At 45.1% G+C, this 23,313-nt stretch overlaps 1 protein-coding gene across 1 annotated transcript in view; it reads left to right on the forward strand.

The window, feature by feature from the left end:
- The window catches only part of LOC142313006 (uncharacterized), a gene marked incomplete at its 5' end in the record, with an annotated part of 87,261 nt that overhangs the window by 22,853 nt on the left and 41,095 nt on the right, over positions 1 to 23,313 (forward strand). The window contains one exon of the mRNA XM_075351992.1: positions 17,516 to 18,499. Within this exon, the coding sequence (XP_075208107.1) occupies positions 17,516 to 18,499 (984 nt within the window). The remainder of the gene's footprint in view (positions 1 to 17,515; positions 18,500 to 23,313) is intronic.

Raw genomic sequence — 23,313 nt, forward strand, 5'->3', positions numbered from 1 at the left:
AGTCTCGGTTTTGTTCCGTGTGTTTTTCACCGGATCAATCAAGAACCCAAGGAGATTCCCTAGCAGCCATCGGCATCAGAGATGCAGGAGTCAATCGCAGTTTCACACCAGCGTTGACTACGTTTTGACAATCGGAGTGGTCCAATTCGTGGCTCTTCCCTTGGGGTTAGCCACGGCCCCTCGAGTATTCTCATTGGGGCAGCTGTGATTAGGGTCCTGCACCCCTAGGGATTGGCAGTGATCTTTTGCCCTGGACGGCCTTCTTGTCGGGGCTCATCCAGTGCTGACTCTTAGTAGAGTGCTTCGCTCACTCTCGCCACTCTAACCTATTCGGGTGGCTTGTCTTTCTGTCCAAGTCCACTCTGACTTCGAACCAGATGTTCTCAGGGACGCAATTCGAGACTGTCGGCACTTGTGAAGCTGCTCTTAGTCGATCAGTAGTCCCTCCGCTGGCGGTCGACGTCGTTCTATCAGACACCTTATACAGGTGCTGGTCAGACGGTGGCGTCAATGGAAGCCTATCCGCCTTGGGAGCAGTATATTTCCACCGTGGAGCGCAGGGCGCTTGGACTCTGTCCGAATCAGCCCTCTGGATCAATGTGCTGGAAATCAGAGCTGTATTTCTAGCTCTCTAAGCCTTCACCATCTGTTGGCGGCTAGGCACATTCGAGTCCAGTCGGACAACGTGACAGCGTTTTCCTACATCAGCTTCCGGGGCGGGACACTCAGCCGCCTGGCAATCTTAGTCCACCGTATCCGCAGCCCACATCCTAGATGTGAAAACTGCGAGGCAGACTATTTCAGCTGTCCAACCGTGGTCCACAATCCTCAGGTTTTGCGGTAGACACACTGGTTCATGTTTGATCCCAGCTTCGTCTCTTTACGTATTTCACCCTCTACCTCTTGTCCAGAGTCCTGCGCAAGATCAGTAAAGGGGGCCGTCGGGTCATTCTCATACTCCAGACTGACCCAGGCAGGCTTGGTACTCTGACCTGCTCCTTCTGTCCGTTGGGTTGCCATGGCATCTTCCGGACCGTTCAGACCTTTTCTCAAAAGGTCCGTTTTTTCCGTCAGAATTCTGGATTCTCAGATTGACGGCGTAGCTCTTGAGTCCTGGATCTTGGCGACTTCTGATATCCTTCCTGAAGTCATCTCCGCTATGACTCGAGCTCCAAAGTGTCCTTTGACCTTTTTGGCCTTGCCGACCCTCCTGTCCCTTCCACAGTCCGGTCTACAGCTAGGACTATCCCTCATTAAGGGACAGGTCTCTGCTCTGTCAGTATGTGCCAGCGGCGTATCGTCCGGCTGGCTCCGGTGCACTCCTTTAAGGGCGCATCTCATATTCCGCCTTTCCGGCGGCCTCTGGAGCCCTGGGACCTTAATCCGGTCCTCCCGGTTCCCGGAAACCCCCCTTTGCGCCTCTTGGGGAGGTTTCTTTGTTTCATCTTTCACAGAAAGTAGTCTTTCTAGTGGCTATAATTTCCCGCCAGAGACTTCTGGCTGCACTCTCTCGGAGTCACCCCCTTTTTTGGTCTTTTGCATCAAGACAAGGTGGTCTTCATCCGACTCCGGACTTTTTTCCCTAAGGCGGTTACTGCTTCCACCTTATCCGGGGCAATTTCCCTGCCTTCCTTTTGTCCGGCTCCTGTTCATCGCTTGAGGAAGCGTTGCATATCCTGGATCTAGTGCGGGCGCTCCGGATCTATGTGTCTCGCACCGCCGTTATTAGGTGGTGCACCTCTCTCTAGTGCTGACTGCTAGTCAGCGTAGCGGTCTCTCGGCATCTAAGCCGACCCTGGTTCGTTGGCTTAGGTCGGCCATTTCCGAGACCTACAAGTGTACTCAAGTGCCTTCCCCGCCGGCGATCAGAGCACATTTGATCAGACCTGTCGGCGCCTTTTTGGGCTTTCAGGCACCAGGTTACGGCTCAGTAGGTCTGTCAGACTGCAGCTCGAATTAGTCTGCATACTTTTTCGAAGCACTACCCAAGGCATGCTCATGCTTTGGCAGACGCGGGCTTGGGTAGACGCATTTGTCCGGCGTCTGTCGCCCATTTTGTGAAGTTAGGTTTGCCTGCTTCTCAGTTGTCTGTTTATTCCCACCCATGGACTGCTTTTGAACGTCCCATGGTCTGGGTCTCCCATAGGAACGATAAAGAAAAAGAGAATTTTGTTACTTACCGTAAATTCTTTTTCTTATAGTTCCGTCATGGGAGACCCAGCACCCTCCCTATTGCCTGTTGGCAGGTTTCTTGTTCCGTGTGTCTTCACCGGCTGTTATTGTTGTAGACAGAGGTTCCGGTTCTTCCGGATTTTACTCTGTCTCTTCTTGTGGGTGGATGTCCTCCTTCAGCTTTTGCACTAAACTGGCTAGGACTGGCTAGCAGGGGGTGTATATGCTAGGAGGGAGGAGCTACACGTTTTGAGTGTAGTAACTTTGTGTGTCCTCCGGGGGCAGTAGCTATACACCCATGGTCTGGGTCTCCCATGACGGAACTATAAGAAAAAGAATTTACGGTAAGTAACAAAATTCTCTTTATTCATATGTTCATGGCAGTAATGCAGATTCCATTTTCATTCTTACATATAGCTATTGGATTTTTCATGTCAGTATTCACACAACAGTTTCTGCTTTTCATATATTCCCCTTACATAGTCACTGGTGTGCATACCTTCTCTCCATATAGTCTAGTTTTTTTTAGGTTTTTGCACCCAGTTCAGACTCAGAATTGGTGTTCTAGACGTTATTTCTTAATTGATTTGACGGATTCCTGTGACGGATCCGTCTTTACACAACTGAGCATGCTCAGTTGAGTAAATTGCTGAAAAAAAAGCTTGATTGGATTGCGTTGTTTTGCAGGATCTGTCGCATCAGTTGTGCCACTATATGCAACGCATCCGTTACATTCGTCACACAATGTAATGCGACGGATGCCGCACAGGGCAAGTGTGAAACTAGCCTTACAAAGTACATGTTACGAGTATAGTGATTACGAATATTTTGGTACTCGGTCATCTCTATGTTTATCCACACAGAAACCTCCATTGCGCTCCTACGTGCGCAAGTTTCTTTGCCCTCCTGAGAGCAGATCAAAGTATTGTAGTGCGTGTGCGTTCTTCGACCTCTCCTCTATAGACCTATCCATTACAGTGGTTTGCTCTGCTCTTAGTAGGGCAGAGAATAGTGCGCAGGAGCGCAGTGGAGGCCTCTGTGTTTATGCTGTAGGATGTGTCCTCCACACCTAGCAGGCAAGGAGGAAGCAGATCGCAAGCAAAGAGGAGGCGCCGGACCAACACCAGCGATGCCCATCGCGCCAGACCTTTCCTGCAGGTGAGTATAATAAAAAATATCTTTTATCTTATACAGAACGGCCTGGGCTCTTGTATACAATATTCTAGAATGCTGTATATAAGAGCTCACTGGTGGTGGCCGCAGCTTATAGGGGACAAATCTGGTGACAGGTTCCCGTTAATTAATTAGATGTGTTCAAACATTGCATTTGGATAATATGGAGGTGAAAATAAGGCGGATAAATTCATGTGCTTCATCCCAAGAGCAAGGTCGGCAATAGTATTTATTCATCACTACACGTTTCATGGGCGGATCGTCCGCTTCCTCAGGTGCACGAATTACACAAATCAATGGCTGACTTTTATGGCCCGACCACAGTAAAATAATATGTCAAATATATAAAATATCATGAACAACAAGTCAACTAAGCATACTAAGTTTGTTACCAAGTATAAACTTAGCTTTGTTACCACATATAATAGATCCCACAGTGCAATTAGAATGTTATTCAAAAAAACTACCGGTTTATTCTACGAAATTACCCCATTCTAGCTACCACGTTATCTGAAAATAGTAGTATAATTTTTAGGAGGAACAGGAACTTGTATAGCACCGAATAGGATCAATAAATTTAATAAGAATGCCAGTAGAATAACGATCAACGCTAGCGCTAATGTGGATAATCCTGTGATTTCGGTCATAAGATCCAGGGGGGTATTTCGATGTGGGGGTCATAAATGTTTGTGCTGCTGAATGATTCCATCTGGCTGTAGGAAATTTTGATCTAATATCCAGGGCTGTAGAGTCAGAGTCGTGGAGTCGGTGTTCATTTTGGTGGAGTCGGAGTCAGTATAAAATGGACGGACTCCGACTCCTAAAATATATAATAAATTGGGGACAGTAGTTCAATGCAGAATGTGCTGAATATATTTTCATAGGAATTTGGGAAAGTTATGAAATGTCTTATAAATGGCTGTTGTATTCCTGATCTAAGGCTACATTCACACACAGCGTTTTTGCTGCATTTTTTTGAGGATAAGCAAGTCAGCTGCAAAAGCAGATCAGCTTTTTAAAAAACCGCATTACCTGAAAGGTTTTTTAGCTCATAGATGTTTTCAATAGCAAAAGCAGATTAGAAAAACGCCACACAAACTGACATGCTTATTCTTTGTGAGGATCTGTTTTTGAGCCCAAAAACGGATTCTCACAAAATGATGTGTCTGAATGTCCTATCTTGAAACCCATTGCCTTTGCTGGGATGCCCAGAGTCACTGCATTTCACTGAACTATTTTGCCAGCAATGTTCGATATGTTTGTGACAAGAAAGAAATTGTTAGCAAGACAATGGCAGTAAAAGATACTAAAGCTCATCACACCAGCCAGTTTCTACAGGCCTTAGTGGAAAAAGTTCTGCAAGATTACGAACTCAAGAAAGAACAGGTTCTTGCTATTGTAATGGACAATGCTTCAAACATAAGTACAATTAAACTGATGAATGAAAGTAATGAACAACAGCTAGAAAAACATTTAGGATTCAGTATAGTGGGCTTTACACGCAGTGACATCGCTAGCAATGTCGCTCGTGAAAGTACTCGCCCCCGTCGTTTGTGCGTCGCGGGCAAATCGCTACCCGTGCCGCACAATATCGCTAGTCCCCGTCACACGTACTTACCTGCTTAGCGACATCGCTGTGGCCGGCAAACTGCCTCTTTTCTAAGGGGGCGGTTCGTGCGGCGTCACAGCGACGTCACACGGCAGCCGTCCAATTGAAGCGGAGGGGTGGAGAGCAGCCGCAGGAAAGTGACGCCCACCTCGTTGCCGGAGGACGCAGATACAGTGTTGTTCGTCGTTCCTGGGGTGTCACACATAGTGCTGTGTGCTGCCTCAGGAACGACGAACAACCTGCGTCCAGCACCATCAACGATATTTGGGATTTGAACGACCAGTCAACAATCAACAATTTGGTATTTGTGATCATAGCGTGTTACACGCAACAACATTGCAAACTAGGCCGGATGTGCGTCACGAATTCCGTGACCCCAACGACATCTCGTTAGCGATGTCGTTGCATATAACGGGGCCTTAAGTTTGAGATGGAAGGCCACAATGCTGTTCATGTAACTGAGGAACAAACAGATATTACTAAAGAATAACAGAAAAATGATACATTACAATTAAATGATCTCGTTGAAGCTGCTTCAAAACACTTTAATATTCATCACATGTGCTGTGTTGTGCACATGCTGCAGCTGGCAATAAGAGATAGTCTGCAAGATGGACATGCTGGAAATCTGATTGGAAAAGTGAGGAAATAGGGGTTCTGGCGGCAAGAACCAAAAATTGATTCCATCTTGAAGAGACGTGCTAGGAAAGGGGCAATTGTTGATCAAGCCACTCGGTAGGGCAGCGATTGCTTGAACTAAAATTGTTTCTTATCGATATGGTGAACCCTGAGGTAATCCTAAATTAAGGTCAATGGACAGAGGTGGCTGAATTGAAGGAATTGCTTAATCACCCATTTACCGTGACTAAAAAATTACAAGCTGAGGATTTAACTCCTGGCATTTTCATTAGGGAGTGAGAGAACTTGCTATTTTGCCTGTCCCAAAGAGGAGGTTTAATCACAGATGGCATTTCTGCTTCAATGAAACGGAGAGAGACTTAGCTATTGGAATATAATTCTTCTCGCAGCTGTTTTTGTGGACCCAAGGCATCATATACTGCTTGATGATCAACAGCTTACTAAAGGAAAAGAAGCTTTGATTGAGGTAGCAGTTAGGATGAGTGGCTAAAGGCCTGCCAGGCGCAAGAGCACTTGGGTCCTGACAGTGGTACTGCTGCCATATCTTCATCCTCATCAGAGGAGGAGTTTAACATTGACAAGTATTTGGATGACATGGAGCAGGAAAAGTGTTGCCGCAAGGAAAAAGATTTCAATCCATCTCCTATAGCAGCAGATTGACCAGATTTCAGCAAAATGTTTCATTTGCTCTCAAAGAAATAGAAAAATTCAACCGTTCATCAAAACTGACTGTGCATGAGGCAATTCCTTTATACCCGGACATTGTTAGAGATGTTGCCCATGTGGTTACGGCTTTGCCTCCAACCCAAGTTAGTGTAGAGAGGTTGTTCTCTAGCCTTAAAATTATTAGGTCAGATTTGAGGTCCTCTATGAAAGAGGAGCTGATGGAGGCAACTCCATTTCTTAGAACAAATTCACAGACTGCACAAATGTTTAGTATGTTTCTGTTGAAAATTGTTTTTTGCCACTTACATAGTGTATTGTGTGTGTGTGTGTGTGTGTGTGTGTGTGTGTGTGTATATATTACACACATATAATAAACTATGTAAGTGGCAAAAAACAATTTTCAACAAAAACATACTAAATAACATTTATTATATTGCTTATATTTAAGTGAAAAATGTATTGTAGTGCAATGTGAACATCAGATATTTAATCATTATAATGATACAATAATCAAGATATTTAGAGCATAAAATATATTGGAATACAACTTTAGAACACAAAAAACTAATAAATTGTAAATATGTAATGCAATATGATATATTCTATATACAGTATATAATCTATATTGCATATTTTATTACATATTTACAATTCATTACAGTTTTTTGTGTTCTAAAGTTGTATTCCAAAAAATATATTTTATCTAAATATCTTGATTTATTGTATCGTAAAAATGATTAAATGTCTGATGTTCACATTGTACTACAATACATTTTTCACTTAAATATAAGCAATATATGTTGGAGTCGAAGGTTTGGCTTACCGACTCCATAGCCCTGCTAACATCACCCAAAAGATTCCCTATTGATCAGCCTCAGGACTGCACTTCTTTTTATGTTGTATATTGTGAGATGGCTGCATTGTAAATGTCCGGTATGTACATCAGAAGTGGTTTGAACCTAGAGGTCCGTTCTGGTATGTGTAGCAAACATGCGGCACTAAAGTGTTCACGGATGGCTAAAGAGATGGGTGGGACTGGCCATCCATATACCCCATCCATGGGTGTGTCTAAGGCTATGTGCGCACTAGAAATGTGAAGTTTCTCAAGAAAATTTCTTGAGAAACTTCTGGGAGTGAAAGATTTCCGGACCTCCGGAAAAAATCCGCACCGAATCCGCATTTGCCGCGGGTGGTTCTCTGCGGATTTTGCAGGCTGTACTGCCGAAATCCGCAGGGTACCATCGGAAATAATGGACATGTTCATTTTCTCAAGAAATTTTCTCGAGAAATTCTTCTCAAGGAAATTTCTTGAGAAAAATCCGCACAAGTGCGCACAGCTATTTTTTTTTTTTCATAGAATTTGCTGGGAAATGTCTGCAATCTTTGTGCAGACATTTCTCAAGAAATTTCCGCGGCAAATCCGCGGGTAAAAAGGTCTAGTGCGCACAGAGCCTTAATGAGGTTGTCTGGCACATGACAGATCAGAGATTGTGTGAGAAGCAGCTTCTGAGCCAGTGTGGACAAGATGCTATGCTCCTAGAGCAGTCATGGTGAACCTTTTACAGGCCAAGTGTCCAAACTGTAACCCTAAAACCAATTTTTTTTCCGAAGTGCCAACCAATCCTATCATGTAAATAATTGATTTTAACCTTACCTTTGCCGTCTTCTCTTCTCCTCAGCAGGGGCATCGCGCTCATGCATGCTTACCACACATTGAAGCTGAGTCCCTGCCCTTTCCAGACACAGCAGTAGGATTGATCCCTCTGGAAAAAAAATTACAGCATATTAGACAGAGATTTTAGCATGGAATGTAATCCACATCTACATTTCAAAGTCTGAACATCTTGAAATCCCATAAAGACGTACGAGTTGCTCCCATCCCCCTTCATCCCCCCTGTGGTTATGTCCCCCTTCCTGGGCCACCTTTTGGTAAACATGTCCCCCATCCTGATAAATATTTCCTACATTCTGGTATATTTGGCCCCATCCTGGTAAATATACCTCATCCTGGTAAATGTACCCCATTCTGGCATGTTCCCCCATGCTGGTAAATGTACCCCATCCTGACATATTGCCCATCCTTGTAAATGTTCCCCCATCCCGGCATGTACCCCATTCCTGGTAAATGTCCTCCATCTTGGTAAATGTTGACAATCCTGGTTAATGTACCCCCATCCAGGTAAATGTCCCCCTTTCTAGCATGTACCCCTTCCTGGTAAATGTACCCTATCGTGGCATGTTTCCTCCATCCTGGCATGCATGTTTTCCCCATCCTGCCATGCAAGTTTCCTCCATCTTGGCATGTATGTTTCCCCCATCCTGCCATGCAAGTTTTCCCCATCCTGGCATGCATGCCCCCCCCCCGCCCCCCCCCCATGCTGGCAAGCATGTTTCCCCCCCATCCTGGCATGCATGTCATCCCCCTCCCCCACCCCATGCTGGCATGTGTGTTTCCCCCCCCCACCCTGGCATGTGCGTTCCCCCCCCCCCCCACCCCATGCTGGCATGTGCGTTCCCCCTCCCCCACCCCATGCTGGCATGTGCGTTCCCCCCCCACCCCATGCTGGCATGTGCGTTCCCCCACCCCATGCTGACATGTGCGTACCCCCACCCCATGCTGGCATGTGCGTTCCCCCTCCCCCACCCCATGCTGGCATGTGCGTTCCCCCACCCCATGCTAGCACTAGCCCCCCCCCCATCCCCACCTTGGCACAGCCGCACACTAGTTATATAAAAAAAAAAAGCAACACAACTTACCTTCCTGCACCTGCTCCCCCACTGCGCGCCGCTGGGCCCTCAGTTCCCACGCGGCCAGAAGATCTCATTACGCCGGCGCCGTTCGCTGACGCTCCTCCGTCTCCTAGGCAACACACCTGCAGCTGAGGAGAATGTGGGTTGGCTTCAATCATCAGGAAGGGAGGCTGTCTGAGCTCCACTTGGATACTTAAAAGCGTATCTAAAACCTGTGCATGAGGACTGTGAGGTAACTGACCAGAAATCCAAGTATCTGAGGAGCAGCCTCTGAGAGAGTGAAGAGGCTGCTGGACTCAGGATAGATGAATAGACATCTCTCTGAAGAGCCCCCTGGGAGAAAAGAGAGGGTTCACTTCATCTGACCAGGGTCAGCAGGATAAGTCTGTGGAGAGGCGTATCCAAACCTGTGTAGGCAAACCGCGAAGGTAATGAATTCTAATCCATCTGTGTGTGTGCCTTTTAAGTTGGAAGAGGATGTATTGTATGATGCTGAGGTGTGGTTTATAATAGATGTGAACAAACTGCTGAACTTTTTACTAAGTGCGTTCCTGTGTGCTACCTCGGACACAGCCAAATGAATGACCCCCCCATCAAGTGAACAAGCAAAATCTCACTATCTATTGGAGTGCGACTGCACACTCCAATATGTCGGTCCTGCCATTCAACTATTCATAACAGAACGAATAAACATAGACAAATATCTGTAATAACATCATGAATTGTAATCTTTCAAAACATTTTTCAATGGAACATTCTAAAAATCCAGTGAATCTAAAGAACAAATTCCCTATTGATTATATAGCTACTGGTAATGTACCACACTGGTGAATTTAAACAAAAGCAGCAAGGACGGGGTACAAAGTATTAAAATTTAACCTTTAATGAATCCTATTAAAACGGAAGCAGGTATAGCCTTCCTCCACATTAGTTATCTTAAAACCAACACACAAAAAATCCCCTTTAGCATGTATAGGGGTACCATCAAGCCCAGGACAGCGCCTGTACAGATAACAGTAGGTAAGCTGACCCGTGCCAAAACATATACCGGGACAGCTCACCCCTTTGGGCCTTGGACCACCACGGTATCAAAAAAGGTCCAGGAACCCTTAATTACAGATAGAGGAGGATGGAACGATCTCACCACATCAGACGGCGATCCAACCCCTATCAAAGATCCTCATATCCTCCTGGGCGTCCCGGTGGTCCTATTTCAGTGGACTTAGCACCTGGTCCCCTTAAGGAGATAGAGGTCCTGATGTCCTTGTTATCCCAACGCGTTTCATATACAAAGATAATCGTCAGGGGAGTATCGAGAGTCAGTCCTTATAACAGAAGGACAGGACAGGACATGCTGTGAAACAAATACACAAAATCAGATACCTATATCATATAGCAGACTCACCATGCGAACTGATAGGAAAAAAGTACTGGCAGGGTCTTACCGGACGGCAAACAGCGGGGCTCCTATAAGCTGCGCACCGCTGCATTGCGTCCGCCATCTTTTTAAACCCTGCTCGGCTGCCCACGTGTGACGCCGCATCAGTGCCGACCCTCCCACACTTCCGGGTCGCACTGTGGAACGCAGGCCTGGACCGCAAACGTCACACAACCAGTGACGTAGCCGGCGCATGCGCAGAACCCGCCGCCAGAAAAAGGCAACGAGCATTGTCAACGGCGTCACGCCCCCTCATATTGAACGAATTCATTTCACTGGGCGGGCAGGGAAACATAGCACCAGCGGCTAACTGGCTCATACGGCCAGAGGGTGAGGAAGCCACATAAACCCCTCAAACCCATACCAGATGTATGACTAGAAAACTGGCTCACAGACCAAAAACAGTATCGCTTTAAGCAAAAGGAGGAAAATAAAAACATAGAAAAAATCCCCATACAGCATAAGGAGGTAGAGAAAAGGTCACTTGAAAAACAGGCCTAGTGGGACATGGACTAGACTAGGTCTTTGGGGACAGGCTTAGTAAGGTCAGAAAGGTGAAACATAAGATCTACCTACACCTCCACCACTACAACTATCTAAAGAATGCAGGCCCTACCTATCAGCGGAGGTCGGCACCCTAAGATATACGGTGAGAGGCGCCCCCGCTCGTCCGACGGCTAGCCCTCCTATCTAATATCTGCCTATTCTCACAAAAAGGGTGCAAAGGACAGGATTTCATTAAGACCAGATGGGGTAACCGTTCTTAGCCTGAAGATCCACTCAGCCTCACGCTGAAGGATCCTCTTGTTCCAGTCCCCACCTCGCTTAGGAGGAAAAATCATGTCAATACCCTGAAAGGAAATCCACCCAGGGTCACCATTATGCATTGTGTTGACATGCTTCGCTAGGGGGGTATCATTCTTCAACCTGAGATCCCTCAGGTGCTCCCCCACCCTCCTCCTCAGCTCCCTCTTGGTCTTTCCTACATACTCAAGACCGCAACGGCAAGTCACCTTATATATGACACCTTTAGTACGGCAATTAATAAAGTGTCGGATCTCATATTCTCTTCCTGTGACATTACTGGAAAATTTCTTTCCTGTTTTTAATGCGTTACAGGCCACACAACCACTACAACGGAAGCACCCTTTGGTGTTACTCCTAAGCCATCCGCTGCCAGATTCCCTGTTGTCAGTAAAGTGGCTGTGTACCAGTCGGTCTTGTAGGGACCTGGCCTTCCTGTAGGTAATACATGGTTTATTAGAAATGAATGTACCGATGTCCTCATCCATCATTAGGATAGGCCAATGTTTTTCAAGTACCTTCCTCACCTCCTTAGCCCCGTTGTTAAAGGTAGTGATAAACCTGATCACCTCATTGGTCTTGACATTTTCTTTTTCTTTTTTTGGTGGATACAGTAGATTAGTTCTCTCTACTCGATCAGTCACCCTACGAGCCTCACTGACCTTACGTGGATATCCCCTTTCTAAAAAACGGGCCTCAAGATCGTTAGACTGCACGGCACAACTCCCCTCACTAGAGCAATTTCTCTTAATTCTAGAAAACTGTCCTCGAGGAATACCCTTCTTTAATGCCAGAGGGTGCCCACTCTCCCACCTTAATAGCGAATTGGTCGCTGTAGGTTTACGGTAGGTGCTTGTGGCCATACCCCCCTCTGCAGTTTTTTCCACCAGGACGTCCAGAAAAGGAAGACTAGAAAGATTGCTCTCATATGTAAAACGGAGGCCAGGGCTACTATTATTCAACTCTGCAACAAAAGCAGAGAGTTCAGATTCAGTGCCCTTCCATAAGAGGAACACATCGTCAATGAACCTGCTCCACAGAACGATCTTGTCCGTGGGTAACACTGACTCATCCCCGAATACAACAGTCTCCTCCCACCAGCCCAGGAGCAAATTTGCGTACGAAGGCGCACAAGGGCTGCCCATCGCAGTGCCCCTGAGCTGGTGGTAGAGCCGGTCCCCAAAAAGGAAGATGTTGTGCGTCAGACAGAATTCCAAGATCTGCAATAGAAAAGAGTTGTGTTCCTCAAATTGTCTCCCTCTACTGTTGAGGAAGTACCGTACAGCCTTCAGACCTGCCTCATGTTCGATAGACGAGTATAATGACTCCACATCAATACTCGCTAGTATGACATCATCATCCACCGAGACACCTTCAAGTTTTCTGAGTAAATCAGTGGTGTCTCTAAGGTAAGAGTTTAAAGAGACGACATAAGGCCTCAGGAGCCTTTCGATATAAATTCCTAGGTTCTGGGTCAAACTACCCACACCAGACACAATCGGTCTACCCTTAAGTGGATCCAACCCCTTGTGCACCTTTGGTAGACAATAAAAGGTGGGGGTGACCGGGAAACTTGGAAAAAGAAACTCAAACTCCCTTTTGTCAATCAGGCCATTCTCTTTAGCAGTCACCAAAATGTTCTTCAGTTCATTGGTGAATGACTCAACAGGATTAACCATGAGCCTGCCATAACTCCTCCTGTCATTAAGGATGTCAAAACACATCCTCCTGTAACCATCGGTATCCATCACAACAACATTCCCCCCTTTATCTGATTTCTTTATTATCAGATCAGGAGATTTTTCAAGGGATAGCAGGCCTGCCATCTCCTGTTTCGTAAGGTTGAATTTACAGGAATGTGCCATATTAAGTTGTTCAAGATCCTTGGTTACTAGATTAAGAAAAATGTCAATGGAGCCTACGTCACTACCAACCGGGGGCATTCTCTCACTACCTAGCTTAAGGTCCGTAAAAGGTCCCAAGCCGCTGAGGTTAGGGTCAGTCTCCCCAATGTTAAACAGTAACCTCACATCCTCCAAAATGTCACCCGGAATACCCAATTCCAAACACTGCTTTTTATCTTCCCTAACAAAGTGTTTTTTCCACCTTAATTTTCGAACGAAAAGATTAAGATCCTTTACCCCTTCGAACGTGTTGAAATCAGAGGTGGGCACAAAGGTAAGGCCTTTGTTCAAGACCGACAATTCACCACTTGTCAGTTCCCTTTTTGAAAGATTAATTACCTGAGTTGGACTGGAGGGAGGGGGGTGCTTGCAGGCTTCTGTCTGTTCCGTAGAGCGTAACCTGTTTGTTCTAAAAAACGATTGTTACCTCTATTTTTCCCTTTATTCCTACCTCTACCTTTCGGTGCTCCACCACGCCCCTCGATATCAGACGCCTCAGTGTCTGTAGAGGTGCTGTCGATCTCGTTGGGCCTAGGAGGTCTGGACAGAAAAAAACTATATGCCTTATTGTCTCTAAAATCTTGGAGATCTCGTACGTAAAAGCGGTGTTTTTTCTCTTTGAGGTGGTATTGAAATTTCTCTATAGTGTTCTGCAGAATGGTTTCTTTAGCAGTAAGCTCGCCCTCCGCAGAAAATCTCTTAGTGATGTCAATTTGCTCCTTAAGAGTGACCTCAAGGCCCGCCAGCCGCTTACGTTCTTCGTCCAACAAAAAGGTCATAAGTTTTAAAGAACAGTCAGTGACCTCCTTCTCCCATCTAGATGCCAACTCAGTTCCTCTATATCTATATCCCGGCGTTAATGAAATCCGCAAATAGCGGGGTACAATTTTATCTTTCAGATATACCTCAAGGGACTGGACTTCCCACCAGGAGGTGGTTCGTTCTTTATAAACCTTTGTTAAATCGCTAAAAGCACTATTGAGGGTGGGGGTATATTTTTTCTGAACAAGCTCTCTTTCAGAGAACACCTCCTTCGCCTCAGAGAACCAATTATTTGTGTCAATTCCTGATGCCAGGAAACCGGCCATACCAATCAATTATATAGCTACTGGTAATGTACCACACTAGTGAATTTAAACAAAAGCAGCAAGGACGGGGTACAAGGTATCTTTTCTATTGCAGATCTTGGAATTCTGTCTGACGTACAACATCTTCCTTTTTGGGGACCGGCTCTACCACCAGCTCAGGGGCACTGCGATGGGCAGCCCTTGTGCGCCTTCGTACGCAAATTTGCTCCTGGGCTGGTGGGAGGAGACTGTTGTATTCGGGGATGAGTCAGTGTTACCCACGGACAAGATCGTTCTGTGGAGCAGGTTCATTGACGATGTGTTCCTCTTATGGAAGGGCACTGAATCTGAACTCTCTGCTTTTGTTGCAGAGTTGAATAATAGTAGCCCTGGCCTCCGTTTTACATATGAGAGCAATCTTTCTAGTCTTCCTTTTCTGGACGTCCTGGTGGAAAAAACTGCAGAGGGGGGTATGGCCACAAGCACCTACCGTAAACCTACAGCGACCAATTCGCTATTAAGGTGGGAGAGTGGGCACCCTCTGGCATTACAGAAGGGTATTCCTCGAGGACAGTTTTCTAGAATTAGGAGAAATTGCTCTAGTGAGGGGAGTTGTGCCGTGCAGTCTAACGATCTTGAGGCCCGTTTTTTAGAAAGGGGATATCCACGTAAGGTCATCAGTGAGGCTCGTAGGGTGACTGATCGAGTAGAGAGAACTAATCTACTGTATCCACCAAAAAAAGAAAAAGAAAATGTCAAGACCAATGAGGTGATCAGGTTTATCACTACCTTTAACAACGGGGCTAAGGAGGTGAGGAAGGTACTTGAAAAACATTGGCCTATCCTAATGATGGATGAGGACATCGGTACATTCATTTCTAATAAACCATGTATTACCTACAGGAAGGCCAGGTCCCTACAAGACCGACTGGTACACAGCCACTTTACTGACAACAGGGAATCTGGCAGCGGATGGCTTAGGAGTAACACCAAAGGGTGCTTCCGTTGTAGTGGTTGTGTGGCCTGTAACGCATTAAAAACAGGAAAGAAATTTTCCAGTAATGTCACAGGAAGAGAATATGAGATCCGACACTTTATTAATTGCCGTACTAAAGGTGTCATATATAAGGTGACTTGCCGTTGCGGTCTTGAGTATGTAGGAAAGACCAAGAGGGAGCTGAGGAGGAGGGTGGGGGAGCACCTGAGGGATCTCAGGTTGAAGAATGATACCCCCCTAGCGAAGCATGTCAACACAATGCATAATGGTGACCCTGGGTGGATTTCCTTTCAGGGTATTGACATGATTTTTCCTCCTAAGCGAGGTGGGGACTGGAACAAGAGGATCCTTCAGCGTGAGGCTGAGTGGATCTTCAGGCTAAGAACGGTTACCCCATCTGGTCTTAATGAAATCCTGTCCTTTGCACCCTTTTTGTGAGAATAGGCAGATATTAGATAGGAGGGCTAGCCGTCGGACGAGCGGGGGCGCCTCTCACCGTATATCTTAGGGTGCCGACCTCCGCTGATAGGTAGGGCCTGCATTCTTTAGATAGTTGTAGTGGTGGAGGTGTAGGTAGATCTTATGTTTCACCTTTCTGACCTTACTAAGCCTGTCCCCAAAGACCTAGTCTAGTCCATGTCCCACTAGGCCTGTTTTTCAAGTGACCTTTTCTCTACCTCCTTATGCTGTATGGGGATTTTTTTCTATGTTTTTATTTTCCTCCTTTTGCTTAAAGCGATACTGTTTTTGGTCTGTGAGCCAGTTTTCTAGTCATACATCTGGTATGGGTTTGAGGGGTTTATGTGGCTTCCTCACCCTCTGGCCGTATGAGCCAGTTAGCCGCTGGTGCTATGTTTCCCTGCCCGCCCAGTGAAATGAATTCGTTCAATATGAGGGGGCGTGACGCCGTTGACAATGCTCGCTGCCTTTTTCTGGCGGCGGGTTCTGCGCATGCGCCGGCTACGTCACTGGTTGTGTGACGTTTGCGGTCCAGGCCTGCGTTCCACAGTGCGACCCGGAAGTGTGGGAGGGTCGGCACTGATGCGGCGTCACACGTGGGCAGCCGAGCAGGGTTTAAAAAGATGGCGGACGCAATGCAGCGGTGCGCAGCTTATAGGAGCCCCGCTGTTTGCCGTCCGGTAAGACCCTGCCAGTACTTTTTTCCTATCAGTTCGCATGGTGAGTCTGCTATATGATATAGGTATCTGATTTTGTGTATTTGTTTCACAGCATGTCCTGTCCTGTCCTTCTGTTATAAGGACTGACTCTCGATACTCCCCTGACGATTATCTTTGTATATGAAACGCGTTGGGAGAACAAGGACATCAGGACCTCTATCTCCTTAAGGGGACCAGGTGCTAAGTCCACTGAAATAGGACCACCGGGACGCCCAGGAGGATATGAGGATCTTTGATAGGGGTTGGATCGCCGTCTGATGTGGTGAGATCGTTCCATCCTCCTCTATCTGTAATTAAGGGTTCCTGGACCTTTTTTGATACCGTGGTGGTCCAAGGCCCAAAGGGGTGAGCTGTCCCGGTATATGTTTTGGCACGGGTCAGCTTACCTACTGTTGTTATCTGTACAGGCGCTGTCCTGGGCTTGATGGTACCCCTATACATGCTAAAGGGGATTTTTTGTGTGTTGGTTTTAAGATAACTAATGTGGAGGAAGGCTATACCTGCTTCCGTTTTAATAGGATTCATTAAAGGTTAAATTTTAATACTTTTGTACCCCGTCCTTGCTGCTTTTGTTTAAATTCCCTATTGACCAAACAATTCCCTATTGTTTGGTCAATAGGGAATCTTTTTGGATTTTCAAACTAGTGAAAATCTAAGTATACAACTCCATCCAAAATCCATAATTTCCCTACTGGATTGTTGGTGGATGTCATTTACCCCCTTTTTCCTTTTGGGCTTCAATACGCAGCATATCACATGGGGTTTATTTTCAAAGGGGATCACGTTTTTTGTTATGCTGGGCTATATATGGTCGGCCATTGATTTGTTTAATTCATTCACCTGGGGAAGGGGATAGTCTAGCCCCGAAACGCGTAATGCCACCTTGTTTTCACCTCCATGTTATCCTTTTCAATGTCATACCAGCTGGTATAGGAGCAGGCGGTCAGTACAGCAGCTTGCAGGTTCTTTACCTTCTTCCAATGTGATCTCCAGTCCTTAGCGGATTTTGTTTCAGTAAATAATCATATTTTGCTAGATGACTTGCAATTTCTTTAGCTTTTTTAGAAATTATATCCTTACATATTTCTGTATTATTAAAAATAATTTTTATTGCTAGATGACTGTACCAGGACATCAGAGGAACAGTTGACCTCTTCAATTTTTACATCAGATGCCCTTCATATCACACAAGATATAATTCAAGTGAATGCCACTATTCCAGATATATCATCATCCCTTCACAGCAAAGATCTTTCATCTGATTCTTTTAAAGAGGTCTTACCTTCTGATTCTTCAGAGACTATTAAGAAAAATAAATGTCACAAAAGCGGCATTAAAAATCGAAGTGCTCTTACAGTAAAGAAGCAATTTTCATCTTCAGAATATGAAGGAAATCCGTCACAAATAATTCACACAGAGGAGAAAAGATTTTCTTCAGAGTCTGTTAGTTACCAGATACCGCACACAGGGGAGAAGCCATATTCATGTTCAGAATGTGGGAAACTTTTTAACCAGAAATCAAATCTTGTTAATCACCAGAAAACTCACACAGGGGAGAAGCCATATTCATGTTCAGAATGTGAGAAATGTTTTAGAGATAAGTCAGTTTTTGTTGAACACCAGAAATTTCACACAAAGGCGAAGCCTTTTTCATGTTCAACATGTGGGAAATGTTTTGCAAGTAAATCACCTTTTGTTAGACATCAGAGACTTCACACAGGGGAGAAGCCTTTTTCATGTTCAGAATGTGCGAGAGGTTTTGCAGATATATCAGCTCTTGTTGCACATCAGAGAACTCACACAGGAGAGAAACCTTTTTCATGTTCAGAGTGTGGGAAATCTTTTACACATACTTCAAATCTTACTGCACATCAGAGAATTCACACAGGGGAGAAGCCTTTTTCATGTTCAGAATGTGGGAAATGTTTTACAAATAAATCACCTCTTGTTAGACACCAGAGACTTCACACAGGGGAGAAGCCATTTTCATGTTCAGATTGTGGAAAATGTTTTTCACAGAAGTCACATTTTGTTTCACATCAGAGAACCCACACAGGGGAGAAGCCATATTCATGTTCAGAATGTGGGAAATGTTTTAAACGTAGATGGAATCTTTTTGAACATCTGAAAACTCATGGGTAGAAGCCATTATCATACGTAGAAGTTTAGAAAGGTTGTCCTTTTAAATTGTAATTTATTGACCACAAAGAAAAATTCACATGGGGAGAAACTATATATTTGACAAACTGAACAAGAAAACACAAGAGACAGACAAAGTAAAGGCAAGTAAGTAAACAAGAAAGGGAAAGCACATTAGAATTTACATTACAATTATAATATATACAGTTACTAATAGACGTCTGTTTTGAAACATCAAATAAAAAGCAATATTCCATGTGCATTCATCATTTCACATTGTTATATACTGTATTTATATATTCACTAAATGGAGAAGAGTATTGCAACCCTTCCCCCCCATTAAATACCCAACGTTCCTCCTCCCTCTTCTTCCTAACTCCCAATCTCAGCGATCTGCCATTCATTACAGTTACTTTCAGTGCACAATCTCCATGTCTGAACAATGTCTGTAACTTCTCTATACTACAATAATAAACATAATCATATAATGAATTACTATTTCCATCTCCGATCCATTCCTTCTTTGTGGGAACATCTGATGTGATCTAGTTTTTATATTCACTTTCTGCTAAGTTTAGTAGTCTTCTCATCATCATCCTTCTCTATTCCCCAATACACATATTATATGTTCTAAGGGGACTTTGATTTTAAATACTTACTAAATTGTCCCCTGATATCCAAAAATTTGTACTTTTAAGAGAACGTGTCATCAGGATTTTATATCCCTAACTAATGACCTGTATATAAAGAGATTTAAATGCTGATTAACTACTTATCTTTATAGTAGAAATTGACTTTTCTGTTATAGAGAAATCCATAGTTGAAACTTTATGATAATGCATTAGCATTGCAGTGGGCAAGCGCTGCACTTACAGTTCTCCTGGTTTTTCTGTCTTTTCCTGCAGGAGAACTGTAAGTGCAGCATCGGCCCACTGCACTGTTAATTCGTTCATGTAACTTATTCTCACAGTTTCAACTATGCATTTCTCTAAAAGAGCAAAAATTAATTTCTACAAGAAATATCCGGATTGTATCAGCATGAAAGAGTCTTTATATACAGGTCATTAGTTTGGGGAATAAAATCCTGATGACAGGTTCTCTTTAAAGCCTATTACTAACATAATGTTGGTGTCCTCCAACATAATCTGACACTAAGTATACTCTGGGTCGGTTTTGTTATCCATCTTTGACTATATCTGTTATGGGGGACTGGCGGATTAGGATAAAGTGGTGTATATTCTAATCGCCAGTCGGGGTCCACCGTGCTCCCAGATGGTAAAGGAGTTGTTGGCGACCCGTAGGTCAGGCGGATAATACAGAGCTGGGTGGCTCTGAAGTAATATGAACCTGATTCAAGTTAGGCATCACTTGGACCAGGACTATTGTGCACCCTTTTCATACCCCAGAGCCCACACACCAACTCCCCTGTTAGTACCACAAGGGTCCTGGGGCTCACTGTCCGTACGTGTGTAGAGGGTACACCGGGACAGTCGGTGCCACAGCCCAGTTAACTCCACTGGGCTGCCCAAGCAGGACTGAATGGTAGGACAGGAGCGGGAAAGCTGACGCTATGTGTGCTGAGCTGAGGGTGTCTTGGCACGACAAGCACCGATCGCCTAGCCCTGCCTACCGCTCCTACACAAAGGCTATAGCTGCAATGGGCTCTAAACATGAGCATATGCGTGTGCTCAGAGCATATGTGAAGTCTGTGCACCTCCATGCAGTCTCCACGCCCTTTTATCACCTAGGGTACGCCCCAAACCTGGGGTGAGCCACAATGGCGCCTCCAGGGGCCAATAGCAGAGTGCCACATCATCAGTGATGTCACCAGCGACCTATCTGGAACCGCCATGTCACTGATGACAGAATGGCAGCACTGCCCCAAAGACCATACCAGTAGCCTGAACAACTGACTAAAGGCCCAGTCACACACAACGACTTACCAGCGATCCCGAAAACGATGCGACTAGATAGGGATCGCTGGTAAGTCGCTGGTGAGATGTCACACAGTCAGACCTTACCAACGATGCAGGAACGATACAGTTCGCAGTAGCGACCTGTATAACGATCTCAGCAGTCACTGTGACCCTGTCACACAATGTCAAACACCGCGATGTGTCCTGCCCAGCAGGACATCACCTTTGAAGAAAATGGCCTGGACCATTCAGCAACGACTAGAGATCTCACAGCAGGGGCCTGATCGCTGGTAGGTGTCACACATAACGAGATCGCTAACGGGATCGCTACTGCATCACAGAAACCGTAACTCAGCTGCGATCTCGCTAACGATCTCGTTGTGTGACGGTACCTTTAGCCTTGGAAATCAGACTATCAGCCTGAGCATGCTCAGTAGGCACAACACAGGACTTGAACACAGAACGAAGCTCTAACTGGTTGTTAATTTTTCCAAAAATAAGACCTGACCTAACAATTTAAGGAAAAATAAATCAGGATCCGGCACTTAAACATATGAGGTTTCCTTTATTTTATTTTTATAGACAATATGATCTCCTCATCCTTTTCCTTCATTTCCTCAGCTGTTTACTTCTCACATGAGGTCCCGGGTTACATTTTCTATGATTTTAGATACTTTTTTTAAAATCCATATTCAGCTTTGAGAGCACAAAAATGGTGGGAAGAAGTATCTTTTATTTTTTCAATTAGATAATTCTAACAAAGGGTCATATATCTCCTATGGATGATTTATAGATCTGACAGTCTACAATGTCCACTAGGGATATAGATCTGACCCTTTCAAGGATCCTCATCTATTGATCGTCAGTAACGGCCCAATGTCCCTTTCCCATTTACACATAATAGGAAGAGGATAATTTTCCACATATTTGGATAGAGGCACTTTATAAAGTCCAGAAAGCTCACCAGACGTTCTCCGTGAATTCGATTTTGTGCTCAGGGAAAGGGCAGACGCGCTGAGGGAGAGCTCCTGCTTTGTATCCTGCTATTATCTGAATTTGTCAGCTGTTTCTGCGGTTGCACCGACCCTTGTGGACTGCAATATCACCCAGGAGAGCGCTGATCCTCGACAAGGGCATGACCCGCACTAAGAAAGGGGAGAAGACCACGCAGGACTGCGACTGCAGCTCCAAAGATGGCGCAGGGAACCCCCACAGCAGAGCATTGGAGGTGGCAAGTAAACTAGAGTACTTTGCTAGGAGTGTTTGGGGAGCGGCTTCTATCTCCAGGAGCACAGCAGAAGACAAGCTGCCACCAATAACACAAGACCTAGCAAAAGCCACACAGTATGTCGCCATGTTATTAATTAAAGTGGATAATCTGGAAAACCGTTCTCGCAGGAGCAACCTGCGGATGGTGGGTGTCCCAGAGAAGATGGAGGGTAGCGACCCCCTGACATTTTTTTTGAAAGATAGCTGATGGACACTATAGGAAAGGAGGAGTTTTCCCCTTCTTTACTATTGAAATGGTGCACAGAATGCCCGCTCGCCCACCCCTGCCAGGAGCACCGCCACGACCTGTCCTGCTTAAGCTCTTGCACTTTAAGGACAGGGATTCTATCTTGTGGAGAACTAGGGACATTAAAGATCTTGCAATTATTGGGAGCAGGGTCTCGATTTTCCCGGATTTCTCCATGGAGGTGCAACGCAAAAGGGCACAATTCATTGATGTTCAAAAAAAGTTTACGAAGCCTGCAAGTGCCATATTCGATGATGTATTCAGCCAAGGTCCGCATTGCTGTCAATGGACATACTCACTTCTTCGACACTGTGGAAGGTGCATTATCCTGGCTGGATCTTAATGAGAGATCTTTGCAGAAGAGCAATACCTGAGCGGCCCCAATCCCCCTTTTTTTTTCCTTTCCTTTTTTCCACCAGGTGTCACTCTGGGACGCTATGCTAGTACGAACATTGTTTTATGCTCTATTGAGGATCCTGGGCGGGGGTAATTGTTTTTTGGCCGACATCCTTGAAGAGATGTACTGTAGGCCTTCCTCTACCTGTTTATGCCTTGGGCTGATGTTTGTTCAGCCCCGGTCCTCTGCAAGTTGGGAGGATAATATGCTGTATAATGTTGTATGGTATTGTGTTCTTCTCGGTTTCTTATTTTTCTATCTTCTGTCCTATGCACCTATTACGTTTGATACAGTACAATCCATACATGTTCTGTCAACTAATTATATGCAATGGCAGAACCCACCTCTCTGCCCCTGTGGACAGCGATATCGCCTCGGTCCATTTCATAGTCCACATTTATGGCGACACTGATAAGCATTGTGGCATGGATTGTTAGAGGGCTCAGGGGATGCAAATTAGAGATGTGCCATTTTTACCCATTTACAGCAGTTTCTTCCATCTATATTGTGTGTGTCTGAGACCCATATAGTGAAAGATAATATTCACTGGCTGAGAAAAATGTGGATTGTGCACGAATATCATTCCACGTATTCGACCCATGCACGGGGTGTGAGTATATTGGTGCACAAGTCTATTCCATTCTCCTGTACCAAATCAGTAATTGATCCACGGGGTAGATTTGTTTGTATATTTTGCACAATATATAATGTACAAATCATCCTAGTGGCAGTATATATTCCCCTGCCCTACTTGGCGGAGCCAATTAAAAGAATACTCTCTGTTCTTGACTCCCTGCACGCTGCGCCAACCCTTTTGATAGGGGACTTCAACACCTATCTACATCCCCATTTATACAAGCTCCACTTGGGTAATATACCAGAAGATGCGGCCCCAATTTCCTTTGCTAGGACATTGAAGGAGATAGGTATGGTAGATCTCTGGCTTA

Source organism: Anomaloglossus baeobatrachus, chromosome 5 (genome assembly GCF_048569485.1).
Source record: "Anomaloglossus baeobatrachus isolate aAnoBae1 chromosome 5, aAnoBae1.hap1, whole genome shotgun sequence".
Classification (NCBI taxonomy): domain Eukaryota; kingdom Metazoa; phylum Chordata; class Amphibia; order Anura; family Aromobatidae; genus Anomaloglossus; species Anomaloglossus baeobatrachus.